This window comes from Lepidochelys kempii, chromosome 20 (assembly GCF_965140265.1).
Source record: "Lepidochelys kempii isolate rLepKem1 chromosome 20, rLepKem1.hap2, whole genome shotgun sequence".
NCBI lineage: Eukaryota > Metazoa > Chordata > Testudines > Cheloniidae > Lepidochelys > Lepidochelys kempii.
In genome coordinates this window covers 20778869-20806385 of record NC_133275.1, presented here as the reverse complement: position 1 = coordinate 20806385, position 27517 = coordinate 20778869, and the positions used below count along the sequence as shown (strand labels likewise).

The 27517-nt window shown below is 56.5% G+C and overlaps 2 protein-coding genes across 3 annotated transcripts in view; both read right to left on the bottom strand.

Moving 5' to 3' along the window:
- The window catches only part of LOC140900853 (uncharacterized), a 40185-nt gene extending 34030 nt beyond the window's left edge, over positions 1–6155 (bottom strand). The window contains exon 1 of the mRNA XM_073318756.1: positions 6017–6155. The gene's annotated coding sequence lies outside the window, so the exon portion shown is untranslated. The remainder of the gene's footprint in view (positions 1–6016) is intronic.
- Positions 6156–16767: 10612 nt separating this feature from the next.
- Positions 16768–27309, bottom strand: LOC140900642 (CCN family member 1-like). Of its 2 annotated transcripts, none has more exons than XM_073318203.1 (5): positions 27255–27309; positions 25258–25471; positions 22601–22918; positions 20898–21097; positions 16768–19166 (listed from the first exon to the last, which is right to left on the bottom strand). In XM_073318203.1, exons 2-5 carry the CDS (start codon positions 25400–25402, stop codon positions 18858–18860), a joined length of 972 nt encoding a protein of 323 aa, XP_073174304.1. In that variant the 5' UTR covers positions 25403–25471; positions 27255–27309; the 3' UTR covers positions 16768–18857. The 2 variants fall into 2 exon arrangements, with proteins under 2 accessions (XP_073174304.1, XP_073174303.1); XM_073318202.1 differs by lacking the exon at positions 27255–27309 and adding an exon at positions 26454–26614.
- Positions 27310–27517: the final 208 nt, after the last annotated feature.

Sequence of the window (27517 nt, the reverse complement as noted above, 5' to 3'; positions counted from 1 at the left end):
CAGACACCAGCCCTTCCACCCAGCGGTTTGGATCCAACATCAGCCCGGAGTGGGTTGGGTTGGGGGAAAGGAACCCAGCTCCATACAGCTGCCTGCATTCCCATTGAAACACCCCGCTTTGGGCACACAGACCTGCTATTGGACTGGCCCCGTGCAAACACAGACAATCTGGAGTGAGCCGCCTCATCCAGCTCACACCCCAGGCAGCCCTGGGCACTGCCCACTCCAGGCCTCACTGGGGTGCCAGGGCTCCACACCCCCTTTGTCCTCATGTACAGCAGCTGTGAGAGCTTTGCACAGGGCTTCTGCCCTGCTCCCCACAGCACCTCCTGCTGGGAAAGGCTGGGGCAGCAGGATCTTCCCCCCCAAAGCTAGATTTAGAGAGGATTAAACAAGATCGTGTCTTTCTTCCCTTTCCGAAGGCCTTCTAGGCCAGTGCATTTCAGAGGCAGAGTCCAGGCTTGGCGCCTGCTTCCACACTTGGACAAAAGGGGGCATGGCCCCTTTAAGAGCTTTCTCTATCCCAGCCCTTGTTTGCATAAGAATGGCCCCAGCTAGGGGGGAGGGGGGGGCGGTGCAGGAGAGAGAGAGAAAATCCATTGAGAAGGGGAAACAACCAAAAGAAAAACATCCCTGGATCAGAGCTGAGCCAGGCAGCTGCTGCTCCCCATGCACCGATCCATCCCCCACACAGTGCCATGAAGCCTAGTCATAGAGCCAGCCCCACACATCCATCTGCTCAGGCTGCTGCCCCAAAAGGCCCCCCCCCCCCACTCCCCGGCTATTGCTACAAGCTGACTAGTGTTCCCTGCAGCAGTGACCTCTGCTGGCTGGAATCTGAACTGCATAGCCAGGTGTCATGGCCTATACTGCTAACAACTGGTGAGGATTCCCCATTAGCAAAATACCTGCTGTTTAAGAATGGGAGGGTCACAATCCCACCCTCCCACAGATGCCTTTGAGTCACAAGCACAGCACAGGGGAAGGCCTAGGAGTCACTCCACGGATTCCTGGCTTGTGCTTTGTCCTGGGAGAACAGCAGTAGTTGCCCCCCCCAACCCCCCCCCACTCCAGTAATAGAACCCAGGAATCCTGGCTCTCCAGCCTCACCCTGATCTAATCCACTAGACCCTGCTCCCTGCCCAGAGAACCCAAGAATCCTGCTGCCCCCCAGCTTCAAGCCACTAGGCTCCACTCGCCTCCCAGAGGACCCAGGAATCCTGGTGCCCCCAGCCTAAACCCACTAGATCCCCCACCCTGCTACTCCCAGCTCTGGGAGAATCCCGGAAATGCTGGCATGGGTCAATATTCCCCTGCTGATCCTCAGCAGCATCTCACAGATCCTCCTGGGAGCCTTGACTAGGCAAATACCCTGCCAGATTGTTTTGTTTATTCAAATAACTGCAGTGACAAAGTCGAGCTGCCTCTCCCCCACTTGGCTTTGTGTGCTGGATACGCAACTGAACTCCCTGGGAACAGCCCCTTGCCCAGGCACCTGGCTTGCCGGGGAAAGATGCTCAATCAATGATCGCTGAGAAGCCATCACGGCTGCAGTTAGCAGGGCAGGGGATCAACCCCTGAACAGCCTACCTACCCTCACTGCATGTTTTGACATCAGGATCAGTTGTTTTCCTAGGTCTGCTCCAGCCCCCTCAAAGGCCAGGGAAGGCCTGTGGCCTGGGTTACAGAGGCCGGACTAGAAGATCCCCAGGGTCCCTGGGGCCTTTATGGGTATGTTTACACTGCATTCCGGAGCCTGCCAGCCCATGTCCGTCTCTGCCCAGCAGGGCTCACGCCAATGCTGTAAAGACAATGGTGTAGACTGGGTGGGGCCAAACTGGGGCTCGTGAGCCACACGTAGCTCTTTTACAGTTAAAGTGCAGCTTGCAGAGGCCGCCCCCATTCTCAGCCTACCAGTCTGTATGGGGGGGAGCTCAGACTTCTGTCCTGTGGCAGGGTGGTGCGACTAGGGACTTCTGCCCAACGGGGGGAGTGGGTCTAAGGGCTTTAGCAGGTTGCCCCTGTTCAAGAGCCGCAAGACTTCTGAAGATTATTGTATGCGGCTCGGAGCATCAGCGTTTGGCCACTCCTGATAATAGACTGGGCTTTGAAATTGCAGCTTGGGCTCTGAAGGCTGGGGCGGGGGCTTCTCAGCTGAACTCATGGCAGGAGACACCCATGCACCCACCCAAGAGCAGGGCTCTGTTCTGTCTGTGGTGAGCCCCCTGTACAAGGACTCGCAGAACATGCTCAGACTCCTGGCGCTTTCTGTCAGTGGATCTCCGAGCACCTCCCAAAACAGGTCAGTGTCATTCACCCCCTTTTTGCAGGTTGACAACTGAGGCACAGAGGGGGAGAGATTTGCCCAGGGCGAGCCAGTGGCAAAGCCAGGGATAGAACCCAGGCTGCAGCAGCTGCCTTCTCCTGCGACACTGGTTTCCAATTGAGGGGGAAGCGGTTTTAGGCCACATGAGTCTCTAGTGAGGCTGACTGACCCAGAGGTTTCCAAACGCTTGCCAGCCTGCACTACCTAGCACCACCACTGGGGGTCACCCTAAATCCTGGCCTGAGCATGCATGGGAGCGGCTGCTGTCTACACTAAGCAGCTGACTGGGCAAGTGGAGCAGAGGGAGAGGATTGGTGACCACCTCACCTGGGTGGCTGGGACAGAGACTCAAAAGCCAGCCAGGCAGGTTCTAGAGCCAGCCAAGAGTGCCTCCCAGCTCTGTTCCCATACGTGGCCGTTTCTGAGCAGCATCGGGCATGCCGATTCTGACACATCAGGAGAACCAAGAGAGACTCAGATCCAGCACAGCACACGGTGGAGTTTAGGGGGCCAGGCACTTCTCCCCAACACACTGGGACATGGCATCTCGGCCACTCCAGAGCGTGGCAAGGCAGTAGGGTGGACAGGCAGCAAGTGTGAAAAATTGGGACAGTGAGTGGGAGTAATAGGCACCTATATAAGACAAAGCCCCAAATATCAGGACTGTTCCTATGAAATCAGGACATCTGGACACCCTATAGGGCAGCATTGGGTACAGCCATTGTGCCATGCTGGGGGAAGCCTCAGATCCAGCAGGGACTTCGATAGGGGGCAGGTGCAATAGACACACCCTAGAGAGATGCAGCAGAGACAAGTCCTGCCAGCACCTGGAAGGAGCTCAGCAATTTCTCCTCTAGATCACAGCTCCCCTTTCAGGTGGAGAAAACCTCACCCCACTGCAATGAAAGGGTCAATCCCCAGCCCATTCATCTCCACCTCTGGCAGGATGGTTTGGAAGGGGAGCCCAGATGCACCCCAAGGTGTGGCCCACTCCAGATAAGAGTCATCATAGGATGAAGTTGTTCCTATTATGGTTGGGGGGGGGGGATCATTCCCACCCCACCAACAATCCTAGTTCTAGACCTGGCAAATAGCTGGAAACCACAACACTGAAGAGCATCAAGTGCCTTAAGATGCCAGGGGATGGCATGGAGGCAGAGCACGGGGTTCAGTGCCCCTCCCTCCCCCCACCTGCATCCAGCTATGTGCTGGCAATAGAACCCAGACATTCTGCCACACCATCCCCAGAGGTGGCTGCATCTCAAGACCTAGACCATGCTGGGAAACATTTAGTTTCTGGCCCTATGCAACTGGTAAACCTCCTCTCCTCACCAAGGACAAGGGGGGAAAGCATGGTAATGTGTCAGCCTATGGTATTCTAGGCAACTCCCCCACCCAGTGACGGCATGGAAGGTGGGGGAGGAGAAGAGATGCTAGCCTTGGAGACCCCGTGTACCCACAGGTTGGATAGAAGTTGCACAACGGTGGGATAAGCTTCCACGCACACCCCTATAAGAGCTGAATCTTGATCTGCACTGACCCCTAACCCTGGGGGAAAGGGTGTGTGTGCGCTGTCTGCTGTCCCTTCCCTCCCCCCCCCCCCCCCACACACTGCTGCCACCAGCTAGATCCCACCTAATCCCCAGCCCGTCCCGCAGGTTCCAGAATGCCAGACTGTCCGGAGGCCAGTGGCCCAGGGCCAGACATTCCTGCATTTACTGTGGGCTCCCAAAGCCCCCTCCCCCTCAGGGGCAGAATGTGCCCGACAGATCAGGATATACCAGTCGGGTGGGGGCTGGAGACACCAGATCCTCTTGCTCCCCAGGTGCCTCTGCTCAGAGACACAGGCCTTGCCCAAGAGGCCTTCACAACAGGAGCCCTACAAGATGACAGCTTCCCTGGCATCAAGGGACACTGTGTGGGGTGGAGTGGGGAGGAAGAGACATCTCAAAACAGGACCTTCCTCAGTCTCTCTCAGCAGGGGGGTTGAAATTAAATAATCCCATTCCAACCTGGCAGCTACTCCCTTAAACCAATCAATAAACTAATTATTCATGGATCAGCCATTTAGTTTATAAACTGGATTTAATCCACAGACAGAATCCAGGGTGGAGCGTCTTTTACTCATCTCAGCAGAGAGATACCAAGACCCTGGTGCATTCACAGAACAAGGTGAGTTAGGCAATTCCCCTCCTCGCAAAGAGGAGCGTTTGTCCCACATGCAATGACCAGACACTGGAGACGCCAGCATGGGGGTGAATCCCCTTCTGTACTTAAGACAGTGGTTGGTCATGATCTTGTCAATTTCTGACGAGGATTCGCTGCCTCTCTAATTTAATCCAACTACCTACAGCCCTGGCCAACCCACACAGCGATTTTAAGACCAGAAGGGGCTATTGGAGTATCTATGCAAGCTTCCTGTCTAACCAGGCCAGAGACTGCCACTCACTTACCCCCGTATTCAGCCCAGTGAATGCACAATTTTATCCGAGGGCTCTGCTACATGAGGTAGGTTAAAGATGGTGTTCCTCAGGTGTTAGTTTAAACCAGTTTAGTTAAAGAGTGTTCCCATGGGCCTTCACCAGGTGATTTGTTTCAGTCGCTTGGGACTGTGTAACCAGGCAGTTGTTTATGTGTGACTTTTTAAAGTCATCTCATATCAGCATAACCCCTAGTGCAGCTGCAGTTTTAAATTCACTGATGCTGGTCTGGCTTATTCCCTCTCCCCTGTGCAGCTGTTGTGTAGACATACCCACATGCATCACTGCCAACCCTCGTAGAGCATCTGATTTAGATTTAGCTTAAGCCTGTTGCTTTGGTCTTTCCTTGGGACACGTCTGCTGGCGGGAGCTGTGGTCACACGAGGAGGGTCGGCCCCGGATGGCTCTCCCAAGCCCCTTTCCTAGCCATGGTTCCACACCCATCCGCCCGGGCTGGCTGCGAGGAGTTTAAAATTCACCCCTTGAATTAAAGCTCATGCACTTTTCTCCTGGAAAGAGCCCCAGGAGGGGCTAAACCAGAGCCACTTTGGGTGCAGCTTTACGCCTGGCTCAGAACTGCCAGGCCCATCCCCTCAGCCTTCACACCCTTAAACAGCCACAGGCAAAGCGCGCTTCCCCCCCCATTGCATTAGTGAACCAGACACATTGGGCCTCCATTACAAACCCCATTGCCACCCCCAGGCCTCTCTGATGGGCAGAGTAGCAGCCCCAAGGCGACCTAGGAAACCCCCCCGGATACCATCAGTCAGCTGTCGGGAATCCTGAGCCATCCGTGGTACTCACCAGGGAGGGTAAAACATACAGGACCCCACTGCCAAAGGGGCTCGGAGCAGTGGGTGACCCTTAGAGCCCTTTCGCCCCACCTTAGGGCGCCACCCACCCACGGCCAGCTCCAGCCAGACGCGGGGCAGGGGGAGAAGCGAGGTGGGTCAAGCCGCCCCGGCTAACAAAGGCGCTGGCTCCCCCCCCCCCCAAGCCCAGCGGAGAGATTTGCACCTGCTGGGCGATTAAGATTCACACCCGGCTACATCAAAACAAACCTCCCCCGCAGCTCCGCTCCAGCCGGGAACCCGGCGGGGTGGGGATGGGGGGGTGGGCAGAGAGAGAGCCCAGGACTGGCCGGGGGGGGGGCGGGGGGGCTCAGCTCAAGCCGGGGGGGGCCGCAGGGAAAGGGCCGCCTGGCTGTTACCTGCTGCGATCCGCGGGGAAACGCCTCTCGCCACCTGCTGCAGCCCCCGTCCAAACCCGGCTTTGTCTGGCCGCGGCGGCTGCTCCCGGCCCGGGCGTGCGGTGCCGAGTCGCGCCCCAGCCCCACTGGGTGAGGAGGGGACCAGGCGGGGAGGACACACGCCCCCCCCGCTGAATTAGCTCCTTAGCCAATGGCAGGGCAGGCTGGGGTTTAAAGCGATGATGTCACCCGCCCCCCCCCACCCCCAGGGGCTGGTCAATTATCTTCGCCAGCCGGCGGGTGCTGCCGCTTGGTGCCCCCGCGCCGGGCAGCTGGTTCCTGGATCGATGGGCCGGGGGGAGGGGAGCGGGCCTGTAACCCTTTCACTGCCAGGGCTTCCTGGGGGAGCAAGGGGCTCCCTGTCCTGTCCCCGCACCACAGTCGGTCTGCCTGTCTACACACACACACACACCTCTCTCTCTGTCTGCCTGTCTCTCCCCCCGCCCCCCCCCACACCTCTTGGTCTGCCTGTCTACCCCCCCCCACACCTCTCTGCCTGTCTATCCCCCCGCTCCCCACACCTCTCTCTGTCTGCCTGTCTCTCACCCCGCCCCCCCCCCACCTCTCGGTCTGCCTGTCTACCCCCCACACCTCTCTGCCTGTCTATCCCCCCCGCTCCCCACACCTCTCTCTGTCTGCCTGTCTATCCCCCGCTCTCCACACCTCTCTCTGTCTTGTCTGTCTACCCCCCCACCTCTCTCTGTCTGCCTGTCTACCCCACCCCACACCTCTCTCTGTCTGCCTGTCTATCCTCCCGCCCCCCCCCCACACCTCTCTCTGTCTGCCTGTCTATCCCCCCCACACACACACCTCTCTGTCTGCCTGTCTATCCCCCCACCTCTCTCTGTCTGCCTGTCTACCCCATCCCACACCTCTCTCTGTCTGCCTGTCTCTCCCCCCGCCCCCCCCCACACCTCTCGGTCTGCCTGTCTGTCTACCCCCACACACACACACCTCTCTCTGTCTGCCTGTCTTTCCCCCCACCCCCCCCCCCCACACCTCTCGGTCTGCCTGTCTATCCCCCCGCTCCCCACACCTCTCTCTGTCTGCCTGTCTCTCACCCCGCCCCCCCACCTCTCGGTCTGCCTGTCTACCCCCCACACCTCTCTGCCTGTCTATCCCCCCCGCTCCCCACACCTCTCTCTGTCTGCCTGTCTATCCCCCGCTCTCCACACCTCTCTCTGTCTTGTCTGTCTACCCCCCCACCTCTCTCTGTCTGCCTGTCTACCCCACCCCACACCTCTCTCTGTCTGCCTGTCTATCCTCCCGCCCCCCCCACCTCTCTCTGTCTGCCTGTCTATCCCCCCCCCACACACACCTCTCTGTCTGCCTGTCTATCCCCCCACCTCTCTCTGTCTGCCTGTCTACCCCACCCCACACCTCTCTCTGTCTGCCTGTCTCTCCCCCCGCCCCCCCCACACCTCTCTCTGTCTGCCTGTCTCTCACCCCGCCCCCCACACACCTCTCTCGGTCTGCCTGTCTACCCCCCCCACACCTCTCTGCCTGTCTATCCCCCCGCTCCCCACACCTCTCTCTGTCTGCCTGTCTATCCCCACCACACACACCTCTCTGCCTGTCTATCCCCCACTCTCCACACCTCTCTCTGTCTTGTCTGTCTATCCCCCCACCTCTCTCTGTCTGCCTATCTACCCCACCCCACACCTCTCTCTGTCTGCCTGTCTATCCCCCCCACACACACACCTCTCTCTGTCTGCCTGTCTATCCCCCCCACACACACACCTCTCTCTGTCTGCCTGTCTATCCCCCCCCCACACCTCTCTGTCTGCCTGTCTATCCCCCCCCACATACCTCTCTGTCTGTCTATCCCCACAAGCTACTTTGTCTAGTCACCCCTGCGCACAAATCGGTCCATCTCTCTATCCCCCTGCACCTCTGTCTGTCTGCTGTAGCCGGGTTGGTTTGGTTAGCAGAAGAGCTCTGTGTGGCTGGAAAGCTGGGCTCTCTCCCCAGCAGAAGTTGGTCCAACAAAAGACATTCCCTCCCCCACCTTGTCTCTTTTCACAGAGTGATCGCTCTGCCTCTGACCTCTCAGGCCTCCACCTCAAGAGAAACCTGCACCACTTCAGAAGAGGAGCTTGGGAGTGTCCATTCATAACTCTGCCTTTATGGCTTATCACAACAAACTGTAACCCACGGACGCCCCCTTTTTGTCTTATGACTGCAGAGGGGTTAATGGGCCACGCTGCCTTGAACGGTCTCTTTAACAGACGTTCTTGTTAAACCCTGGATTTGTGCTGGAAATGGCCCACCTTGATTATCATACACATTGTAAGGAGAGTGATCATTTTAGATAAGCTATTACCAGCAGGAGAGTGGGGTGGGGGGAGAGAAAACCTTTTGAAGTGATAAACCTTTTGAAGTGATTCCATTTTTTCATGGTCTGTGTGTATAAAACATCCTCACTGCATTTTCCACTTTATGCATCCGATGAAGTGAGCTGTAGCTCACGAAAGCTCATGCTCAAATAAATTGGTTAGTCTCTAAGGTGCCCCAAGTACTCCTGTTCTTTTTGCGGATACAGACTAACACGGCTGCTACTCTGAAACCTCTCTTACAACAGGGGTAGTAAATGATTTTTTTGTCAAGGTCCAGATTCCAGAGAAACATTTTTCACACCACAATAATGATAAATAAAAAGATTTGAGGGTCTGTTCAGAAGCATCTGGCAGTCCGGATTTGGCCTGCAGTATTAACTATCCCTCCTTCCAGTATGTGCTACCTACCTATGCTGAACGATCTGTCCCACCTTGCCTGTAGCTGTGACACTCAGAGGACCTTTCCCAGACCCGAAGAAGAGCTCTGTGCAGCTTGTCTGTTTCACCAGCAGAAGTTGGTCCCATAAAAGATATTCCCTCCCCCACCTTGTTTCTCATCTCCTGGGATCAACACGGCTACAGCACCACGGCAAGCATCTCTCTATCCAACCCCACACTCACCCATCTGTCTGTCCATCATGCATTCTCTCTCTAACGCTTTGGTGTCAGAGGAAGTGGGAAATCCAGGATCGCCTGGTAGATCCTGTAACATTCAATATTGCCCCATATCGTCCAGTATGTTTATGACTGTGCTGCAAACCCGTGCCTTGTGGACGGGTCTCTCCTTGCTCCCCAGCCTCCAGGGGAATTTGGAGAGACAGCCTGCCCCTCTCCCCCGCCCCACCCACCACCCATTATGTAGGGCTAGGGCTCTAGAAAGGGAACCAGCCCGTTGCTGTCCTGGTAAGGGCTCAGCCCCATGGCACCCTGCCAGCTGGGCCCTGCGGTGGGGCCAGCAGGATGGAAGTGCAATCTCCCTGGGGGCTGCAAACAAGGTGAAACAGGAGTGGGCAGGTCTGCGTAGGGAGGAGGGTAGTGAAGCACTGGAATGGGTTCCCTAGGGAGGTGGTGGAATCTCCTTCCTGAGAGGTTTTTAAGGCCCAGCTTGACAAAGCCTTGGCTGGGATGATTTAGTTAAGGTTGGTCCTGCTTCGAGCAGGGGGTTGGATTAGATGACCTCCTGAGGTCCCTTCCAACCCTGATATTCTATGATTCTATGAAATCAGGGGAAATAAACTGGGTGAACCCTGGGCCCTGAAGTGCCTGGGGTGCTGAGGGGATGCTTCTGGGGGCAGGATCCTATGGTAGGACTTGCCTCCCCTTCCCCAGAACAGGGCCTGGGCTGCTAGGGCTGGCTTTGCCGCCTCTTGCTCAAGCAGTCCCCAGCTACACTCCTTATTGCTGAACAGCCCCAGTTGTGTCGGAATGGAACAGCTGGCCTGCCCACGAGGTTGTCCCCCCCCCAGTGGTTGCTCTGTGCAACTGCAGCAGGAGGTAGGCGCGGCCCCTCCATTTCAAGCAGTAGGGGGCTGCTTATAGGTCACAGGCTCGAGCCTCACCCTGGACATGGGAGACCGCAGGCAGAAGTATTATTGGATGTACCCCGGGACGCACCCCCCGCCCCCAGCCAGGCTTCTCTGCTGCGCACGCTGTTCTGGAGGCTGCTCCTTCAATCAGCTGCCTTTGCTTCTCCAGCTCTGACGGGGCACCCCCCAAGGAGCTGAGGGATGGGCAGAGCTGTGTGCCAGAGGAGCCCAGGGCTGGGCCAGCAGGGGGCTGGAGGCTGGGACTGAGGGGCACCGGCAGAGCTGAATGAGGGCTTGGTGCTGACTTTTGGTTTTGCCGGTGGGTGCCCTCCCGAGGCCCCACCCCGACTCTGCCCACTCCCGAGACGCCGCCCCCGCTCCACCCCTTCCCACCCGCTCATTCCCTCCGCCCCCTCCTCCGAGCACCTCTGCCAGTTTTGGAGGGAGGCTATTCACATTGGGGAAAAAGGGTGGGTGAGGTGATATCTTTTATTGGACCAGCTTCTGCTGGCGAGAGAGACAAGATGTTGAGCGTTCACAGAGCCCTTCTTCAGGAAGAAGAACTCTGTGAAAGCTCCTAAGCTTCTCTCTCTCTCTTACCAGCAAAAGTCGCTATTTTCAGGATTCATTTTAGCGTAATGGCATCATCACACCAAGGAAGGAGCACGGCCAGCACAATGAGATGAATATAGCCACGGGTGCATGCCAGACAGTCACAGGACAAGCACACTGGGATCCACACAGCAGGATAGTAGTGTCCGTCTAGCTCTCAGTTTAGTGGGGCTACACTCAGGGACTGAGTCCAAGGGGTCAGCTAAACACCAGAGCACCTGCACGGGGCTGTACTAACCGCAGGCCCTACACTGGCCCAATAGGAGGAGTTGCACGTCTGGGCACTAATTCCCAGTCCCAGTGCAAGGCAATGTGGGATCCAGGCACCAGGTCTTTAGTGCCAGAATTTGTACTCCCAGGAGAGAGGGATGGAATTATAGAAGTTACCGGGGGCAAAGCCCTCTGTGATCATCCTGGCTCAGTCAATCTCCCTGCCAATGCAGGGCTGATCCTTACTGCATGTTTTGTCCAGTCTCCTTTTAAAAGTCCCAAAGCCTTGGAGTTTCTAGCTGTGACGCTCTATAACAGGGGTTCCCAAATTGAGGGGGTCAGGACCCCGCAGGGGGTCGCGAGGTTATTACATGGGGGGGTTGCAATCTGACAACCTCCACCCCAAAGCCCGCTTTGCCTCCAGCATTTATAATGGTGTTAAATATATTAAAAGTGTTTTTAATTTATATGGGGGGGGGGTCGCACTCAGAGGCTTGCTATGTGAAAGGGGGTCACCTGTATAAAAGTTTGAGATCCACTGCTCTATACCTTGGGGGAGTGGCGTGCTGTGCTCTCTAGGCCCCATATTCATCGTTTGTATATATTCTTTATATTTCATATCAAGCAGGCCATGTAAGGTATCATGGAAAAGGTTATGATTTGCTGAAACCCACTGTTCTGTCGAAATATGTGTATCATTAAAGTGCATAAAGTTGTGAAATTGTGCTGTATGGTGTTAATGAAATATGCTGCAAATCTGGGAGTAGCCCAGAAGGCATCTCCCCAGAAACAACAAGGCACTTGACCGAATGGCTGGGTGGATGCTACACAACCATCACCAGCCATTGTGCAGCCAAGTGAATGACAATTAGCAATTCAATGAGAATTACTCAACCCTGGGACTCAGCAGTGCCCGCCCCCACCAACATGATGCTTGGACTTATGTTTGCCAGAGCACATGGACTAAACATATAAAACAGGAGACAGTTTCTTCCAGCCCAGGTTGTACTGTAGGGGTCACACACTAGCCCTTCCCTTGGGAGACTGTTCCATCCACACCCCAAGGCAGAGATTGCACTGCTAGGAAGGTTTCCCCGGACAGATTGAGTTTCCCTTTCTCCCGCCCCATATCCCTTCCCCACTGCCTCTTCCCTTTCATCCCCCACCCTCGTAAGAGGCAGTCACCCGGATGCCAGGGCAGGGGACCAAGTGCACTGCATGGACATGGCCACTGTCTCCGAGAGGCAGGCATCTCAGCCTGGGCAGGGAGGGCAAGCAAGGGGGCACCGCACCCCGCAGGAGCCCAGGAGACGCCCCCCCGCCCCCATGCCCGTCCCTGTCCAGCTGCCCGGCGGAGGCTGGTACTCTCAGTCTCTCTGGGCTGCAGGGGTCCGGGGCATGTTATTGGAGACGCCTCTGACTGAGCCCCCTGCCAAATGCAGAGAGCTGGGTGGCAGCCGGTGGCCCCCCCCCCACCCCCATCACCACGCAGACGGCCACCCCGCCCGCAGCCAGGTGCCGGCTCTCAGCACTGCCCTCCCCGCCTCACCCTCTCTGTCCCCACAGATGCCTCAAGGCAGAACAGTCCAGATTTGCCTCCCTGGGGTCCAGCGGGGGGAGTGTGGGGTGTATGTGTATGTGGGGGGGGGGGGGTGTTGGAATTCAGAATCATTGGGCCCCTCACACAGGTTTGTAAAGCGACAGCACCACCTGCTGTCAGCTCCGGCAACACACACGGGTGCACACGCCCGCTGCAGGCCTGCTCGGCCAGTCGCACGTGCACGCACCCATGCATGTGCAAAGCCACACACTGCAGCAGGCCTGCCGTGGGAGCTGGCCCTCCCTGCACTGGTAGCTCAAGGTGTAATGTGACTGTGGGCCCCCAAGTACACGTCAGGGCTCTAGCTGGAGGTCTGGGGTGCTGTCAATGCTGCTGACATTGGCCTTACCGAGGGGGGGTGGGGCTGCTTCGCTACTCAGCTGCTCCCAGATGGTTTTGCAGTGTGACACGCACACGCCCCCACCCCTGGCATCTCCGGGCCCTGGTACAGTTGTTCTCAATGCCGGGGGCGGGGGAAATGCCCTGGAGTCTTGGGGAGCTGCTGCTGGCTGAGCCCTTTGGGAACCCCAGCCCCACACAATGGGCATCTCTAAAAACAGCCACAACTCAAGCAACCACCAGCTCATCCGCCCCCTGCACCCGTGTGTTTGAACCCGTTCGGACGAAATGTCCGGCTTCTCCCCTAGCAGGCAGCGGCTGCAGCAGCCCCAGAGCTGTCAACCCACCGGCGGGGCCGCGAGGGTTGTGACTCCTGCCCCAGTGGCTGGTCTGCACAAGTGGGTAAGAGCCTGCTACTACTGCCGGCTAGTGGAGCTCCTCCTTCGGCTCCTTGGGCGGGGCCTGGGCTTCGGCCCTGAGGTTTGCGGGTTCAGTGGGGGTGCGCCTCATCATTGCAGGAGCAAAGCGGGGGAGCTGTAGTTCAAAAAGGTCCTGTCGCCTCCACAAGCAAAGGCTGGGCTGTGGGATACTTCCCTCCTAACAGAATACCACCCCCTGGGAATGACCTAGGCCAAGCCATGGGGCACCTCCCCTCCCTCACCCAGGCCTAAACTGGGCCATGGCCCCCCTCAGGAGCTGAACCTAGGATCTCTGGCTCTTAACACGTGAGCCTCTGGGGCCTGAGCTAAGAGCCAGGTTTGCAGGCCGGGGCTGAATCAGGCCCATCAGGCCCACCACCACTAGAGGGGGAGGGTCTAATCCAACCCCCAACCACCCTCACTCAGGCCCAATCTGAGAAGGACCCTAGTCTCAACAGGTCCTTATACCACGTCCATCACCGTGGCATTGGGGTGCCCCCCAGCCGTGCATCAGGCATCTGTCCTGCCTGCTCCATTCTCCGTCTGGGTGGGTGAGGAATGACACGTTCATCGTCTCTCACTGCTGATGCATCCCCCTTGCGGGGGAGCGTTCCTACTCCAGGGGCTGCTCAGCAAACAGCATGGGGGCCGCTGCCCTAAGCCAGGTCTATTTTAGGAACGTATGCCCATATAGCATTGTCGGGGGGGGGACGGGGGACGTTTCTAGACCAGCAAATGCCCTAGTGTAGACACAGCTGTGCGAGAGTGGTTGTGCGTTGCCTGTAGAGCCTGTTTTCCTCACTGAGGGGGTATTAGCACCTCGCCAGTGAGCCCCTCCTAGTGTAGACGGGGCTTAGAACTCGTTAGTTAAAACCTGTGCTGGCCCATACCTGGACTCTAGTCCTTTAACCTGCTTAAATATACAGACACAAGCATCTCCAGTAGACAGACAGAGCCTGAAGCAGTATTATATTGATTTAACTACGATCCCTTTGGAAACTGGGGTACAACCCCCCCCCCCCAGTATGGGCCCAGTTGTACCAGCAGGGTTGCCTACCCTCCAGGATTGTCCTGGAGTCTCCAGGAATTAAAGATTAATCTTTAATTAAAGATTATGACATGTGATGAAACCCCCAGGAATTTGTCCAACCACAGTTGGCAACCCTAGGCACCTGTATAGCTTAGCCCGTTATTTGGGCTAGTGCAATCCCGTGGCTGTGTAAACAGGAAGTATTGATCCATAGCAAGGACATTCAATTCCTCTGTTTGGCACCGGTGTGACCGCTGCTGGAATAACATGGCCAGTTCTGGTTGCTAAAGTTTGCGAAGGCTGGCTGCGGGGCCATGGGGGAGGATTCAGAGATGACCCAGCAGAACGACTAGAGCAGTGGTCTCCAAACTTTTAAGGGTCACACCCCTCCTTATCCCTGTACATACCCCCCATGCCAGGCTCAGGCCAGGAGCACGGCTGCAGCTGGGGGAACATGGATGGGGGAAGGGGGCCAGGACTAGGGATGGGAAAGGAGGAGCAGCAGCAGCACCCAGGCACAGCTCCGCTCTCAGTCCCAGGCAGGGAAGGGAGCCAGGGCCAGGGGCCGAGGCTGGGGGCAGGAGCAGGGTTGCAGCCAGGCTGTAGTGGGGGCCAGCAGTTGGGCCCTTGGCCAATGCAGAGCCATACGTGGGGATGGGACAGGGCTGGGTGGTGCTCCCTCCCCACCCTCATGGGGGCTGACCAAGGCCCTCCACACCCCTCCAGGAGGATGCCCCCCAGTTTGGGGACTTCTGGACTGAAGGATTAGCAAACCTGCCTTCTAGTGATAGACTCCAGAAGCTCAATCTATTTAATTTAACAAGGAGGCGGTTGAAGGGGTGACTAGATTGCCATTTGTTAGTACCTACAGGGGAAAGAGAAATTTGCTGATGGGCTCTTCAGTGCAGCAGACAAACATCTAACGAAATCCAAAGGCTGGAAGTTAAAGCTAGACAAAATTCACACCAAAAATAAAGAACCATTTTTGGTATCAGTGAGGGTCATTCACCCTTGGAACAGCTCACCCAGGGCTAGAGCAGATTTTTCCTCACTGGAAATCTTTAAATCAAGATTAAATGGTTTTTAGGAGAGACATGCTGCAGCTCAACCCCAGCTTTTGCACTTCAATGGGCATTAATTCAGGGCCATCCTACGGCCTGTGTTAAGCAGGTGGTCAGACCATGTGACCACTGTGGTCCGCTCTGGCCTTGGAATCTATGAGCACACCTTCATCCTGCTCAAACTGCATCCTTACTCAGAGGAAGCAGAGTGGCCTAGTGGGTACAGTGCTGGCCTGGCACTGCCCACCGTGTTGGGTGACCTCAGAAAAGTCACTTCCCCCCACTCTGTTTCCTCAGTTTCCCCATCCATACAATGGGGATGGCACTGAGCTCCTTTGTAAAGCACTCAGATCTACCCCAGAAAGGGCTAGGAAAGATTATAACTGAATGAGCAGCCTCGGTATAACCCCCTCCCCCCGATATACAAAAACCCCTGTTCAGCCCTGGCCGGTGCTAGATTTAAACCTACATAAAAAAAAAAAAGAGTATCCAGGCAGAGTTACACCCGTTGGATTAAACCTGTATAACCTACCCCCAAATGTGCATGCTCCTATTTCAATGTGAAAGCTGCATCACCCAGGGAGCACCCGCACTGGGGACAGAACTCTATGGGGACTGTGACCTTTGTGGGGCAAGGAGTGTCATTCTGGTCTGTGTTCGTACAGCACCTAGCCCCCTGGGGGCCTGGTCCATGGCAGGGCTCCTAGGCACTGCTGTAATACACCAAATAACATACAGCACCTAGCACCCTGGCCCACAGCTGAGATCCTAGGCACTGCTGTAAGACACCTGATACTGTACAGCACCTAGCCCCCTGGGGGCCTGGCCCACAGCTAAGATCCTAGGCATAACTACAACTCAAAGAGTTAAAGCAGGTCTACGCTACTGACTTCTGCTGGCATCACTCAGGGGTGCGGTGAGGACAGAGCATTGCTGGCATGAGCTCCTAGCATAGACTCACTTTGCCTGCAGAGCTGCCCTGTTACCAGGATAGGTTGCTCTGGTCAAGGGTGGGGCAGGGGGAGGCTTCACTGTAGCAGCACCGTGCACAGCCCTGCTGCAGCCAGACTGGGAGCCCTTTTGCCAGTATAGCAACCCCTAACTTACCTTGCACTTTCCAGCAGTAGCTCTTGAAGCACTTTACAAAGGAGTTTGGGATCATTATCCCCATTGCACTGATGGGAAAACTGAGGCATGGAGCAGGGACGTGACTTGCCCAAGGTCACCCAGCAAGCCAATGGCTGAGCTGGGACCAGCACCTAGCCTGGTGATCCACTCACTAGACCTCACTGCCAGCCATATCCACACGACTAGTGCTTTGGTGATATAGCAGTAGGGGGAAAGGGCTGCTAGTATGAACGTGATCTAATCAGTCCAGCTTGTTGCTTAGACCAAGCCTAAGGGCCCTGATCCTTCGGGCAAGCTGCAGCCCAGAAGCACCTGCTCTTCTTTCTGCCCCGGGGTGCAGACACTCACTGGGGAAAAAAACCAAGCAAACCTCCAAACTAGCCACAGCTGAGTTTTCTATAAAATAAACTTTGTTTTATTGTGTAAATTAAAAAAAACAAATAAACCCCCCAAGCCCTAGACTCCATTAGTTATATCCAAAAATAAAAAAATAAGCAGCTTTTATTGTGATAAATACATATCACCTCTCCCCATAAACCGGGCTCCGTCCACCTTAGACACAGAGAAACAGCCAGGCTGGCAGGTAGCCACTGACCTGGACATAGAACAGAGACCCCGTAGCCCCACCCCCAGGCTACCAAGCGCCATTAACTCTTTAGTAGCTGCTTAACCTCACAAGACAAGGGGAGGCTGCCTCTGATGAGATGCCCCCAACCAGGGCAAAAGCAGGGAATCTAGAAGCAGGAGTGGCTACTCTGACTGCGGTGTAGCACTTATGAGCCCCTGCCCATGGATAAGGGCCGAGAGGGCGACAACGCTGCTCAGGGTGGGTTACAGGGAGGCTTGGAAGGATTCGATTTCTAGGGATAAATGTCAGCAAACATGAATTACACCAGTCACACAAACCCACAAAAAATAGCTTTGGTACAAGTCAGTTATCAGTGACGACCGGCCACAGCTGAAACGCGCTGCTTGAGAACTCCTGAGTTTGATTTAAGGCAGTTTCCTGTGTAGAGTTTGACATAGGGTGTTGGCCATTTGTGTTTTAAAGCTTGTTCACCGTTAACTTTTCGAATCTCAACATCTACTGTAATTAGCATCTGACCCCCCCCTTGTCTGATCCCCCTCCATAATTTCCCACAACTGTAAACGTCTTTTTTTAAAAAACCAAACAAGCATTATCTATTGAAATTAAAATCAAATGCTGCCAAGCTTAGTTAGATGCACTGAAGGGGGAATCCTGAATAAACTCCTCTGGATCAGGAGATAATGGCAGGATGATGGGGGAGGGTATTTATGAGAGAAACAGAGCTGCCCTCCCCTCATATGCCATTCCTGTTCTAAGCCAAACTAAGCAGAGAACAGACAGCTGGGCTGGTGGGGTGGTTCAGAAGAGCCCCATAAACTTTAAAGGGTTTGGTGGATCCAGATCTGACATTTGCAGCTAGTTATCCAGCCAGCAACTGGAGCAGAATACCAGCTTCTAAACTCCCTTCCAGTTTTTTGTTTGTTTTTTGAGTGGGGGGAAGAAAAGAGAAACACATTCTGATGGAGATACGAGTTTGCAGAGGGTCTGGGGATACCCCTTCCCCCACAAAGCAATTATACCCGCCAGCAAGAGAGAGAAAGGACTTTCAATCATGGTGACAGTCACTATAAATTGCCCCCTCCATCCCCCCCATGGAGGGGGAGAGAGAAAGCAGGCATCGTTAATTAACAAGGAGGGGAAGACAGCAAGAAGGGGTGACAGATGAGATGGGCTTCCTTATGAAGCCAACAGCCATCGCTCCAAGCCGAGTTTGAAGCTGGGTGTGTGCTAAAGAAAAACAAAACAATTTCCCCTAAACAATTCTCCCCCTCCCCCCCAGCAAGTGCAACATTGCTGTGCCTGTGAGTACAAAACAGCCCAGCAGGGGGCGATAGAACAGGCATGAAACTCTTTAGACACCCTCCTCTGCATCCTTCCCATGGGACCACCAACCCCTTGGCTCCTGGCATCCAGGGTATAATTAAAAGTGCTTAATGAGGCTGGGGGGAGAGAGAAGAACCCTTTGGATTATTAGAGGGTGGGGCAGCTGTATATTGCCCCCCATGTGGTTCAAATGACACCTACTCTCTTCCACCAGGGATGGAGAGGGTGTCCATTGGGGGCTCACCACCAGGGGGCAATGAGTGTGCACAAGGCAGAGGCAGACAGTGTGTTGGGGGGAAGATGTGGTGAGATACTCCCACCCCCAGGAGGAAGTGGGGGTGCACAGCAGGGTTCCATGGGGTAGGTAAGGGAAGTGGGGCACATGAAGGGGCACAGGTGGAAAGAGACACTATGGGATAGGAAATGGGGGGGGTCACGAGTGGAAATACAGGATAGAAAGGGGCTGCCATGTGGGTCAATAGCTCCCTAGGCCTGCCCTCCACCCATCAACTTAGAGACCCCCCAATCTAGGGCTGAGATCCAAGTCCTTAAAGTGTCCTTTGAGCAGGGGGCATCCCTCCCGCCACGCCATCGCCAGGACCTCGCCCGTTCTGGGTTGCCAGCACAGCTCACTCCAGGAACTTGTGTGTGTCTTCATCTAGCCGGTGCTGGGGATGCATGGCAGGCTCGTTGAGGGGCTGGCAGTGAGCCGGCCCGCACTGGCACGAGTGGATCACCATGACGCTGTGCGTGAAGGAGGCCCCATCGGGGCAGTGGAAGGGCACAGCCAGGGTGCGGGTGCGCAGGGGCACACAGCAGCGCCCGTCCAGGCACGAGCCGCAGTAGCTGGGCTGGTACTTGCGGAGACTCTTGCAGCCGGCATAGACATAATGCACCGGCTCTTGCGCCTTCTGGGTCCGGAGACACTTCCTGCCCTTCTGCGGGGGGGGAGGGAAACACCCCAGTTAGATGCAGCTGGAGGGGGAAGGGAGAATGTGGCGGGAGTAGGAGCTGCCTGCATGTCAGACAGCTATAAGGGCCCCAATATCTACAGCTGCAGTGTGGCATGAGTTTGCCAGGTCTCAGCCAAGAGGGGGATGGGGGACTCAGTTGGATGCACCCAGAGTGGAATGAGTATGCTAGGCCTCAGCTGTGTCTGGGGAGGGGATATGAGGAGGGACTCCTAGGAATGGGTGCACTGGGGCTCAGCGCAGTTTGCCTGTGGCAGGACAGACACTCCCAGCACTGGCTGGGATCCAACCCATCACTCAAAGGCTGGGCTAAGTCTCCAGCTCCCTAGCGGGGAAGCCTGGACTTCAATGGAGCCATTTATACCAGCAGAGGGTCTAGACCCTCATGACCCTGACCTGCATCCCCAACCCCCAGAAGCCAGCCCAGTGTGACCCTGCATCAGCCCCTTAGCTCTACACCAGACCCGCCCCTGCCTTTAGTGCTGTGTTGGGCCCTGGATACAGTCTCCATGTGGAGATGGGGCTTTAGCAACCCTTTTGATCTCCAGTTGACAAATGGAGAAACTGAGGGGGGAAGGATCTTCCCCAGCTGTTCAATATCTTCATAAATGATCTGGAGGATGGTGTGGATTGCACTCAGCAAAATTTGCGGATGATACTAAACTAGGAGGAGTGGTAGATACACTGGAGGGCAGGGATAGGATACAGAGGGACCTAGACAAATTGGAGGATTGGGCCAAAAGAAATCTGATGAGGTTCAATAAGGATAAGTGCAGGGTCCTGCACTTAGGACAGAGGAATCCAATGCACCGCTACAGATTAGGGACTGAATGGCTAGGCAGCAGATCTGAGGAAAAGGACCTAGGGGTTACAGTGGACGAGAAGCTGGATATGAGTCAACAGTGTTCCGTTGCTGCCAAGAAGGCCAATGGCATTTTGGGATATACAAGTAGGGGCATTGCCAGCAGACTGAGGGACGTGATTGTTCCCCTCTATTTGAGATTGAGGAGGCCTCATCTGGAGTAGTGTGTTCAGTTTTGGGACCCACACTACAAGAAGGATGTGGAAAAATTGGAGAGAGTCCAGCAAAGGGCAACAAAAATGATTGAGGATGGATCTAGACTGTTCTCAGTGGTAGAAGAGGACAGGACAAGGAGTAATGGTCTCAAGTTGCAGTGGGGGAGCTTTAGATTGGATATTAGGAAAAACTTTCACTAGGAGGGTGGTGAAACACTGGAATGCGTTACCTAGGAAGGTGGTAGAATCTCCTTCCTTAGAAGTTTAAGGTCAGGCTTGACAAAGCCCTGGCTGGGATGATTTAATTGGGGATTGGTCCTGCTTTGAGCAGGGGGTTGGACTAGGTGACCTTCTGAGGTCCCTTCCAACCCTGATATTCTATGATTCAAGGCCACAGTGAGCCAGTGGCAGCACCAGGGAGAGAACTCAAGAGTCCTCCCCTACCAGCTCTGCTCTAACCACTAGATGCCACTCCCCTGGAGCAGGAGATACCCCCCCCCCCAAGAGTCCTGATTCCTAGCCCCTCCTGAAACACCCCCACCCCCCTGGAGTCCTTTGCTAGGATAGCAAGCTCCTTGTTCCAACACCACTTCTAGAGGCTGTCCCCACCTCCCTTGGCAAGGTCAAGGACCTCCCAGCCTATCCCCCCCACTGCCCCACAGGTAGGGATCCCAGCCCCACCTTCAGCTTGGTGAAATCAGGCTGGCTGCAGGGTCGGATCTGACACAGCCGCGTCTCCTTGGCCAGCTTGCACTGGGGATTGTTGTTGGTGACCCGGGTGGAGGCACCCAGGCCACACGTCTTGGAGCAGGGAGACCAGTCCGTAGTCTGGGTTAGGCATTTCCTCAGCACCGAATGGGCCTTGAACAGAGGTGCCCAGGCTGGAGAAGGAGAGAGGGAGCCCAGTTAATACACAGGCTCACCAGCAGGGGGTGCTTGCCATCAAGCCAGGACCTGGGAATTTCAGGTTGCCCTTCAGTCACACGCTCCCGCAGCAAAGCCAGGCCTAGAAGCTTGGCATGAGCTGCAAGGTATATAGGGCAACCGACTAAAGCTGCCGTCTCTGTCCTGCCCCATTCCCAACTCTGGAGCTGGTCCTAGAAGGGGAGAATGGAAGTGCAACCTGCTCATGACCCCTTCACAGCAGACCCTAAGTCCTGCACTGCCCCAGGGACTCTGCCTGCCCAGCACCCCTGGATTTGGGGGCTGGTTACGCAGCTTCCTCTGCTGCCCTCTTGAACTTGCAGAGGGGAATTCAGCTGATGGCCAGTTGGGCCGCCTCTTGAGGGGTGGCCAAGCCAGGATTTGCAACCGGGGGTGCAACAGGTCACTGGTGGGGCACCCAGCAGCAGCTCCTGCCCACGGGGCTGGGTTCAGCTCCCTGTGTTGCAGCCTGGCACATGGGGTCACAGTGCCATGCAGGTTTGGCCCCGCTGGCCCTTGGGGATGATGGTGGGGTGTCACCTGACCCTGTGCACCACATCACACCACCAGGAGCAGGGAGCCAGGCCCAGCCCCAGGGACAGGCACTGTTGCTGCCAGGCAAGCGCACTCTCCGGCCCCATGGGAAAATGGGGGGCAGGTGCCCCCTCCTGTCAATTGCATAATCCACTTGAAAAGGCACCACACTTATCCCTAGAGGCTGCCATGCCCTGCTCCCCACACCCTCCTACTAACTTTGCCACTGCTTCCCAGCAGCGGTGAACCGAGCCCTTTGGGTGCCATTGACCACAGCACCTGCCATTCCTGGGCACTCAAACAGCCAATGTGGATTTCCAACTCTTGGGGCAGGGACTAGCCTCCAGCCTTATGTTCCTACTGCAGCCAGCAGGGTCCCAGTCTAAATGAAGTATGCACGGAAGCATGCACCCAGCCTATGCAATGTGGGGAAACTGGAGGCAAAGATACCTTCCAGTCCAGCCACAGATGTGCATTTAGAGCTGCCTAGAGGCTGCTCTAATTTACGCTCTGCCCCTCTGTGGTCCCTGGGGAGCAGAGACTAGCCGCAGCACAACAGGCTCTGGCTGTGCCCTGATCCATTCCCTAGTGTGAGAGCAGAGCCCTTCTACCAGTTGAGGAAGTTCCCTGCTGGTGGGGGGAGGGAGGAGAGATTTTCTCCCAGAACAGACAATCAGGCTAAATGACAGGAGGAGTTGGAGCATTAGCCTGGGGAGGTGGGTGAAGCACCATTCCTAGTCACCCTACCAGGACGGGTACATCAGACTTGAGCTTGTTGCTAGCTGGTGATAGCACCCTACAAATCAGGGGTTATCCCACAACACCCACCACTTCTTGTCCAGCCCTGGCATCTCATCCTGGGCTCCTTGGTGGGTGGGCACCCCCTCCCCAGCCCTTTATCTGGTGCCCACCCCTCATGCACTCACCTGGCAGGTTCTTCCAGTGCCCATCCTTGCCCACGTAGACAAGCTCGTTGCTGTTGGTCTCCCTGCCCTCAAAGGAGACCTCCCCAAACCTCTTAGCCCCCTTGCCGCACACAAGCTTCTTGCAGCACTGGCCAGGCACCTTGAGCAGCTGTGGGTCAGGGCAGCTGAGGGAGGCCAGGGGCATCTCCAGGGGGCACAGGGGCAGGCAGCCGACAGCACCGTCAATGCAGCTGCACTGGTGCTTGCAGCTGGGCTGGAAGTTCTCACCGTTCTGGTAGATCCGCCCGTTGTACTGGCATGTCCGGCCTTCCTGTTTGGCTGGGGACACAGCAGGGCCCCCAAGAGGCTCCTTAGTCAGCTGCCCAAGAGGGGCACCCACTCCCTAGTGGATCCCTCCACCTCTTTCATGTCAAGATAGCCAAATGTCCTAGGAACCCACTGCTGGTCTGCCCAGCTCCTAACTCCCCCACCCCTCCAAAGCCACATGCTGGCTTGGCATTGTGGCCCCAGAGCAACAAGGGTCTCCGGGTACTTTGCTGCTCAGAAGCATTGCATTGTGGGAGAGGGGCAGAACCACGGCAGTGGCCAGACAACTTGCAGCATCAGTTGCTCCACATGGACTGGGGGTCAGCAGCACCCTGGTGCAGCTATAGCATGGTGCTTGGGCATCCATGCCCTTACCTCCTGGCACAGGCCTATGCCCAGCTGGGGATTGTTGTGCAGGCATCAGATTTGATTAGAGACTTGGGGCATCTTGCACTGGGGACTAGAGAGGACTTGGGGGGGGTCAAGCCTGTTAAGGGGGGGCACAGCATGGTTCAGGATTGGACCATTCCCATCAGAGGTCCAGGGCTGGAGCCCCCTCCTGTGGCAGGGGTCCTTTAAGCGTGGTGACTAGGGTGCCCCCCAAAATAAGGAAGGAACCTCACCTCTAAGGGAATTCACAGCCCATCGCCAGAGCATTCCAGGCCCTGGAGAGGCCAATGGGAGCTGCTGATGCTGAGTGACCTTGCAGGATGAAGGACGTGGATGGATCTTGGGGGGGGAGGGAGGGTGTGTGGGGCAGGGGAGTACAGGTGCTTCATCCTTAGACCACACCATTGGGCCAGACCCAAGTGTTGGAGCAGGGACTGAGGCTGCTGCTCCCCTTAAGGGCCCAGGAGCAAGAGATTTTAGAGAGGAGCCCCAGCTTTAAATAGCTCCGGAAAACAGGATGTGGGCCGGGATCACAAGGGCCAGGAATGGATCGTGTTGCAACAGCAGGGGAAAAGAAAAAAAAAAAAAAAAAAGAGACCCTCATGCTGGATTCAGGCTCCCTTGCCCGCCAGGACCAGGGGAAAAATTACCTCCCCCACCCCCACAGGAGAAAAGGGTGAGGGGGGCAGATTTCCAAGGATGGAGGGGCAAATGTACAATCCCTGCAGGAATGTGGCTGGCTCTGGATCCCTGGCCCGGCTTTTCACTCTCCTGGACACATTCCTGAGCCCTGAGCTCACAGGCTCCAGATTTCCCACCACCCCCCCTCTGGACCTGGACCTGAGCCCATCCACACTCGGGCAGGGGGGCACAGGTCAGCGACGCTCTCCCACCCCAAGCCAGCAGGGGGGACGCCTTGCTCTTCGGTCTCCCCATGCTTGAACAGGCTGCTGAATGAACTTCTCTTTCTGGGCTCTGTGCCATGCCCCCTGCCCTGCCCTCCAGATGTACATGGGGGTTGAATCCAAGAGAAGCACACGTGTGTCCCCACTCCTAAGCCAGCCATCCCCCATCCTCTGTCACACCAGGGTATTATTGACACACACGTGATCAAGGGAGACAGTCTCCCCAAGGCAGTCAGCTCCAGCATGGCAGGGGAGATGGGTTTTCAAGACACCCTGAGCCGGATTGCCTTCTCAGCCAGTGAGAGCTCAAAGGGAGACCCCGTCCCCCCATTTACACCATCCTGGACTCCTGTGGGGCAGGCACTCACCCATCCCACTGCCCCATGGGGCTGGCATGAACCCCCCCCCCCCCCCCCGCTTGGAATAGAGCCTGGGAAGTTGGTGCTGGGGCGGGTGGGGTGTGTGTCAGTCAATCATAGGGGTTGGTGGAGCATCAGTGACAGGCCCCCTCCACTGTCCTGGGCTCCTCTCCCCACCTGCCCTGTGCAGTGCATCAGCTGGGCATGGTTACTGAAGGACCTACAGTACCACCACTTTGCTCTTTGACAGGGAGGCTCCAGGAGACACCCTAGGCCCTGTCATTACCCCTGGGATGGGAATTCCACCAGTTCAGACAGGTGGACACCTCCTCCATGCCAATTTGGTACCCAATTAACACCTTTCCTAGGCGAGGACAGGGGCTAGATCTGTTGGACTGTGGGGGAGGAGGGGAAAAGAGTTCATTGTCCCCTACATTAAAAAAAGATCCTCTTATTTAGCTCAAGAACCAGAGGGACGGGGGTGTTGCCAGCAGGGTCTGTATGTGGGGGTTCATCTCACTCTTTTAGGGTGGGGGGATTGTCACAAGCAGAGTTTATATTGGGGTGGGGGTATTTGCCCCCCATCCTCCCTGATGATCTGGAATCAGGGTACCCCCCCCAGAGATGTAGACAGAAAGTAAATGAGGATGTGCCCCCCACCCCACACACCCTGTGCCAGTCCCAGCAGCCTGCTTACCCCGACAGATGCCCTTGCTGGCCAACGGGTCCGCTCCAAAGTTGCATTCGAGCCCCCTGTGGGGGTCACACAGCCAGTGTTTGCTGCAGTCGTCGTTCAGCTGCCTGGCACAGATTTTGCAGCACCCGCAGCCATCAAGCACCATGCTGACCCCAGGAGCACAATGGGGTGGGCTGGGGGGGCAAAGACACTGCAGAGGGCAACGACACGCCACCTACAGGCAAAGAAAGCCCTTGGATGAGGGATAATATTTTGGCAAGACCTAGAAAAAAAGGAGTCCCAGCTGGTTTTGAATAGACGCCATGTTAGAGGTGGGGAAGAGGGACAGAACAACAACATTTTTGTAGGTCCTACAAAAAGGTTTTGGAGGTTTTAAATAGACAAGCCCTGCTGAGTCCAAACATTCCCCTCCCCCCAAAAAGCTGGGCAAGCACTTCAAAGAGGGACTATTTTGGGATGGATGAGCGAGGCCTCTTTTTATGGGAGGTGGCACTAAAATAGTTTCCTAGGTGCAGCTGCATTTCTCAGAGGATCTGCATTTCCCCCCCTCCCCCCCCACTAAACCTCAACAATAAAAATCCAGCCAGGATCAAAGTCACCACCATCGAGACAGAGACGAGATAAGGGATTTAGGGAAGTAATTTAGAAGAAAAAAAAACGAACACCTCAGGATCAAATTCTGCTCTCAGGCTAGCACAGATCCCACTGGAGTGACTCCTGATCTTGTTTACACTAGTTTAAATCTAGAGCAGCAGCACAGGAAGTGACTCCAGGTTTACACCAAAGCAAGTGAGCTCAGGAGGCCGGATCTTCAGCTAACCTAAACCAGTGTCACGCCCACTGATGGAGAGGAGCATCGAGCAGAAAAATCCCCAGATTCAGGAACCTAAAGTTAAGCACCTCAAAGAAAAAACACGTCAGTAGCCAGGTTTGCAGAACACCCAGCGCTGCGTGAAGTCCAGGCGAGGAAAGGCCAGATCAGGTCTCAACAGGACCCAGCTCCTTAGCTGGGATCCCTCAGAAGTTGCCCCCTATGGAAACCGGCTCCCTAGACAGCGGCGCAGACTTTGGACGCCCCCAAAGCGAGCCCCTCGGCCGGTGAGAGTCAGCCTCGAGTCAACGGGAGCGACGGACTTACACCAGCTGAGGATCCGCCCGCCCACCCCCAGGAGGAGCCGGAAGATCCCTCCCCTCACCAGCGCAAGGCACAGCAGGAAAACAAAGCTGAGCAGAGACGCTTGTTCCATCGCGGACTTCAACGGGCCAGAGGAAAGGACGCCCCGAGGGCTCAGCGGCTCCGGCAGCCTGAGCTCCGCTGCCGCCGCTCAGCAAACCGCGCCGAGCACATGCATCACCCAGCCACCCCGAACAGCATCTACGCCGGCCCCTTTCGGCTCCCTATTTATACTGCCACCGCCAGCGCCCCGCCCACCGGCCTTGGCCGGCCAATAGCAAGGGTGGCGGCCTTCCAGACATTCCAAGGGGGAAGGGGCGGGGCCTGCGGCGGTGGGAGGGGCCGCGTGAATGGAGTCATTCATAAGAGGAGAGGCGCTGCAAGGCTGCAGGGCCGCGCGTGGGCCGCGGCGCGTTCCAGCTGGGCGCAGCGCCTGGCCTCGCCCCCTTTGCGCCGCAGACCTGCCCGGGCGAGGGGCAGCGCCGGCCGCAGCCGTCCCTGCAATGCACGAAAGCCACCTCCACGCCGCGGGCGGCCGGCAGACGGGGCGAAAGGAAATAAACAGCGCGCGGGGTTGTAAGGCGAGCCAGGCTGTGAGCTTTGCGGCGGGCCAGGGGCCGCGGGAGCAGGTCTGTGCACGCCTCTCCCGCCCCGGCGGCTCGTCAGCACTGGGTTCTGCGGGCCCATAGGGTTATTCATCGCGGTTAGGGCCCAAAGGGGCTGCCAGACCATTGACTCTGACCAGCACCCCGGAAAGCAGGCCCCGCCCCCAAGGCTCTCGCCAGAGGTGCGCCCAGGATTTTCGGCTAAGGAGGTTACTTACCCGCCCCCCCTAAGGTCGAGTGACCGCACAGAGAAAAGCACCAGTCGATTCCCCGCCCGCTCCCCAGAGCTAGGGCGACCTGGTGCATGAGGTCCCACGCCACTCAAATCTGGCCCAGCTGACCACTGTCATGCCATGCCTCCCTTGGGGGCTTCACCCCCCCCCCGGCTCTGAAGAATGGGGGCACTGCACCAGCACTCAAAGTCCCCCCTGTTGAAATCTGAAGCAATGCTCCTGCTCAGCTCTCCGGGTGTAAATCTGGA

Excerpts from the sequence above, each read along its gene's own strand:
- LOC140900642 (XM_073318202.1), bottom strand. The coding sequence starts at position 26,504 with ATGGAACAAGCGTCTCTGCTCAGCTTTGTTTTCCTGCTGTGCCTTGCG. Across the intron at positions 22,919-25,257 it reads CAGCAAGGGCATCTGTCGGG|CCAAACAGGAAGGCCGGACA; the intron begins GTAAGCAGGCTG and ends CTGTGTCCCCAG. Across the intron at positions 21,098-22,600 it reads GCACTGGAAGAACCTGCCAG|CCTGGGCACCTCTGTTCAAG; the intron begins GTGAGTGCATGA and ends CTCCTTCTCCAG.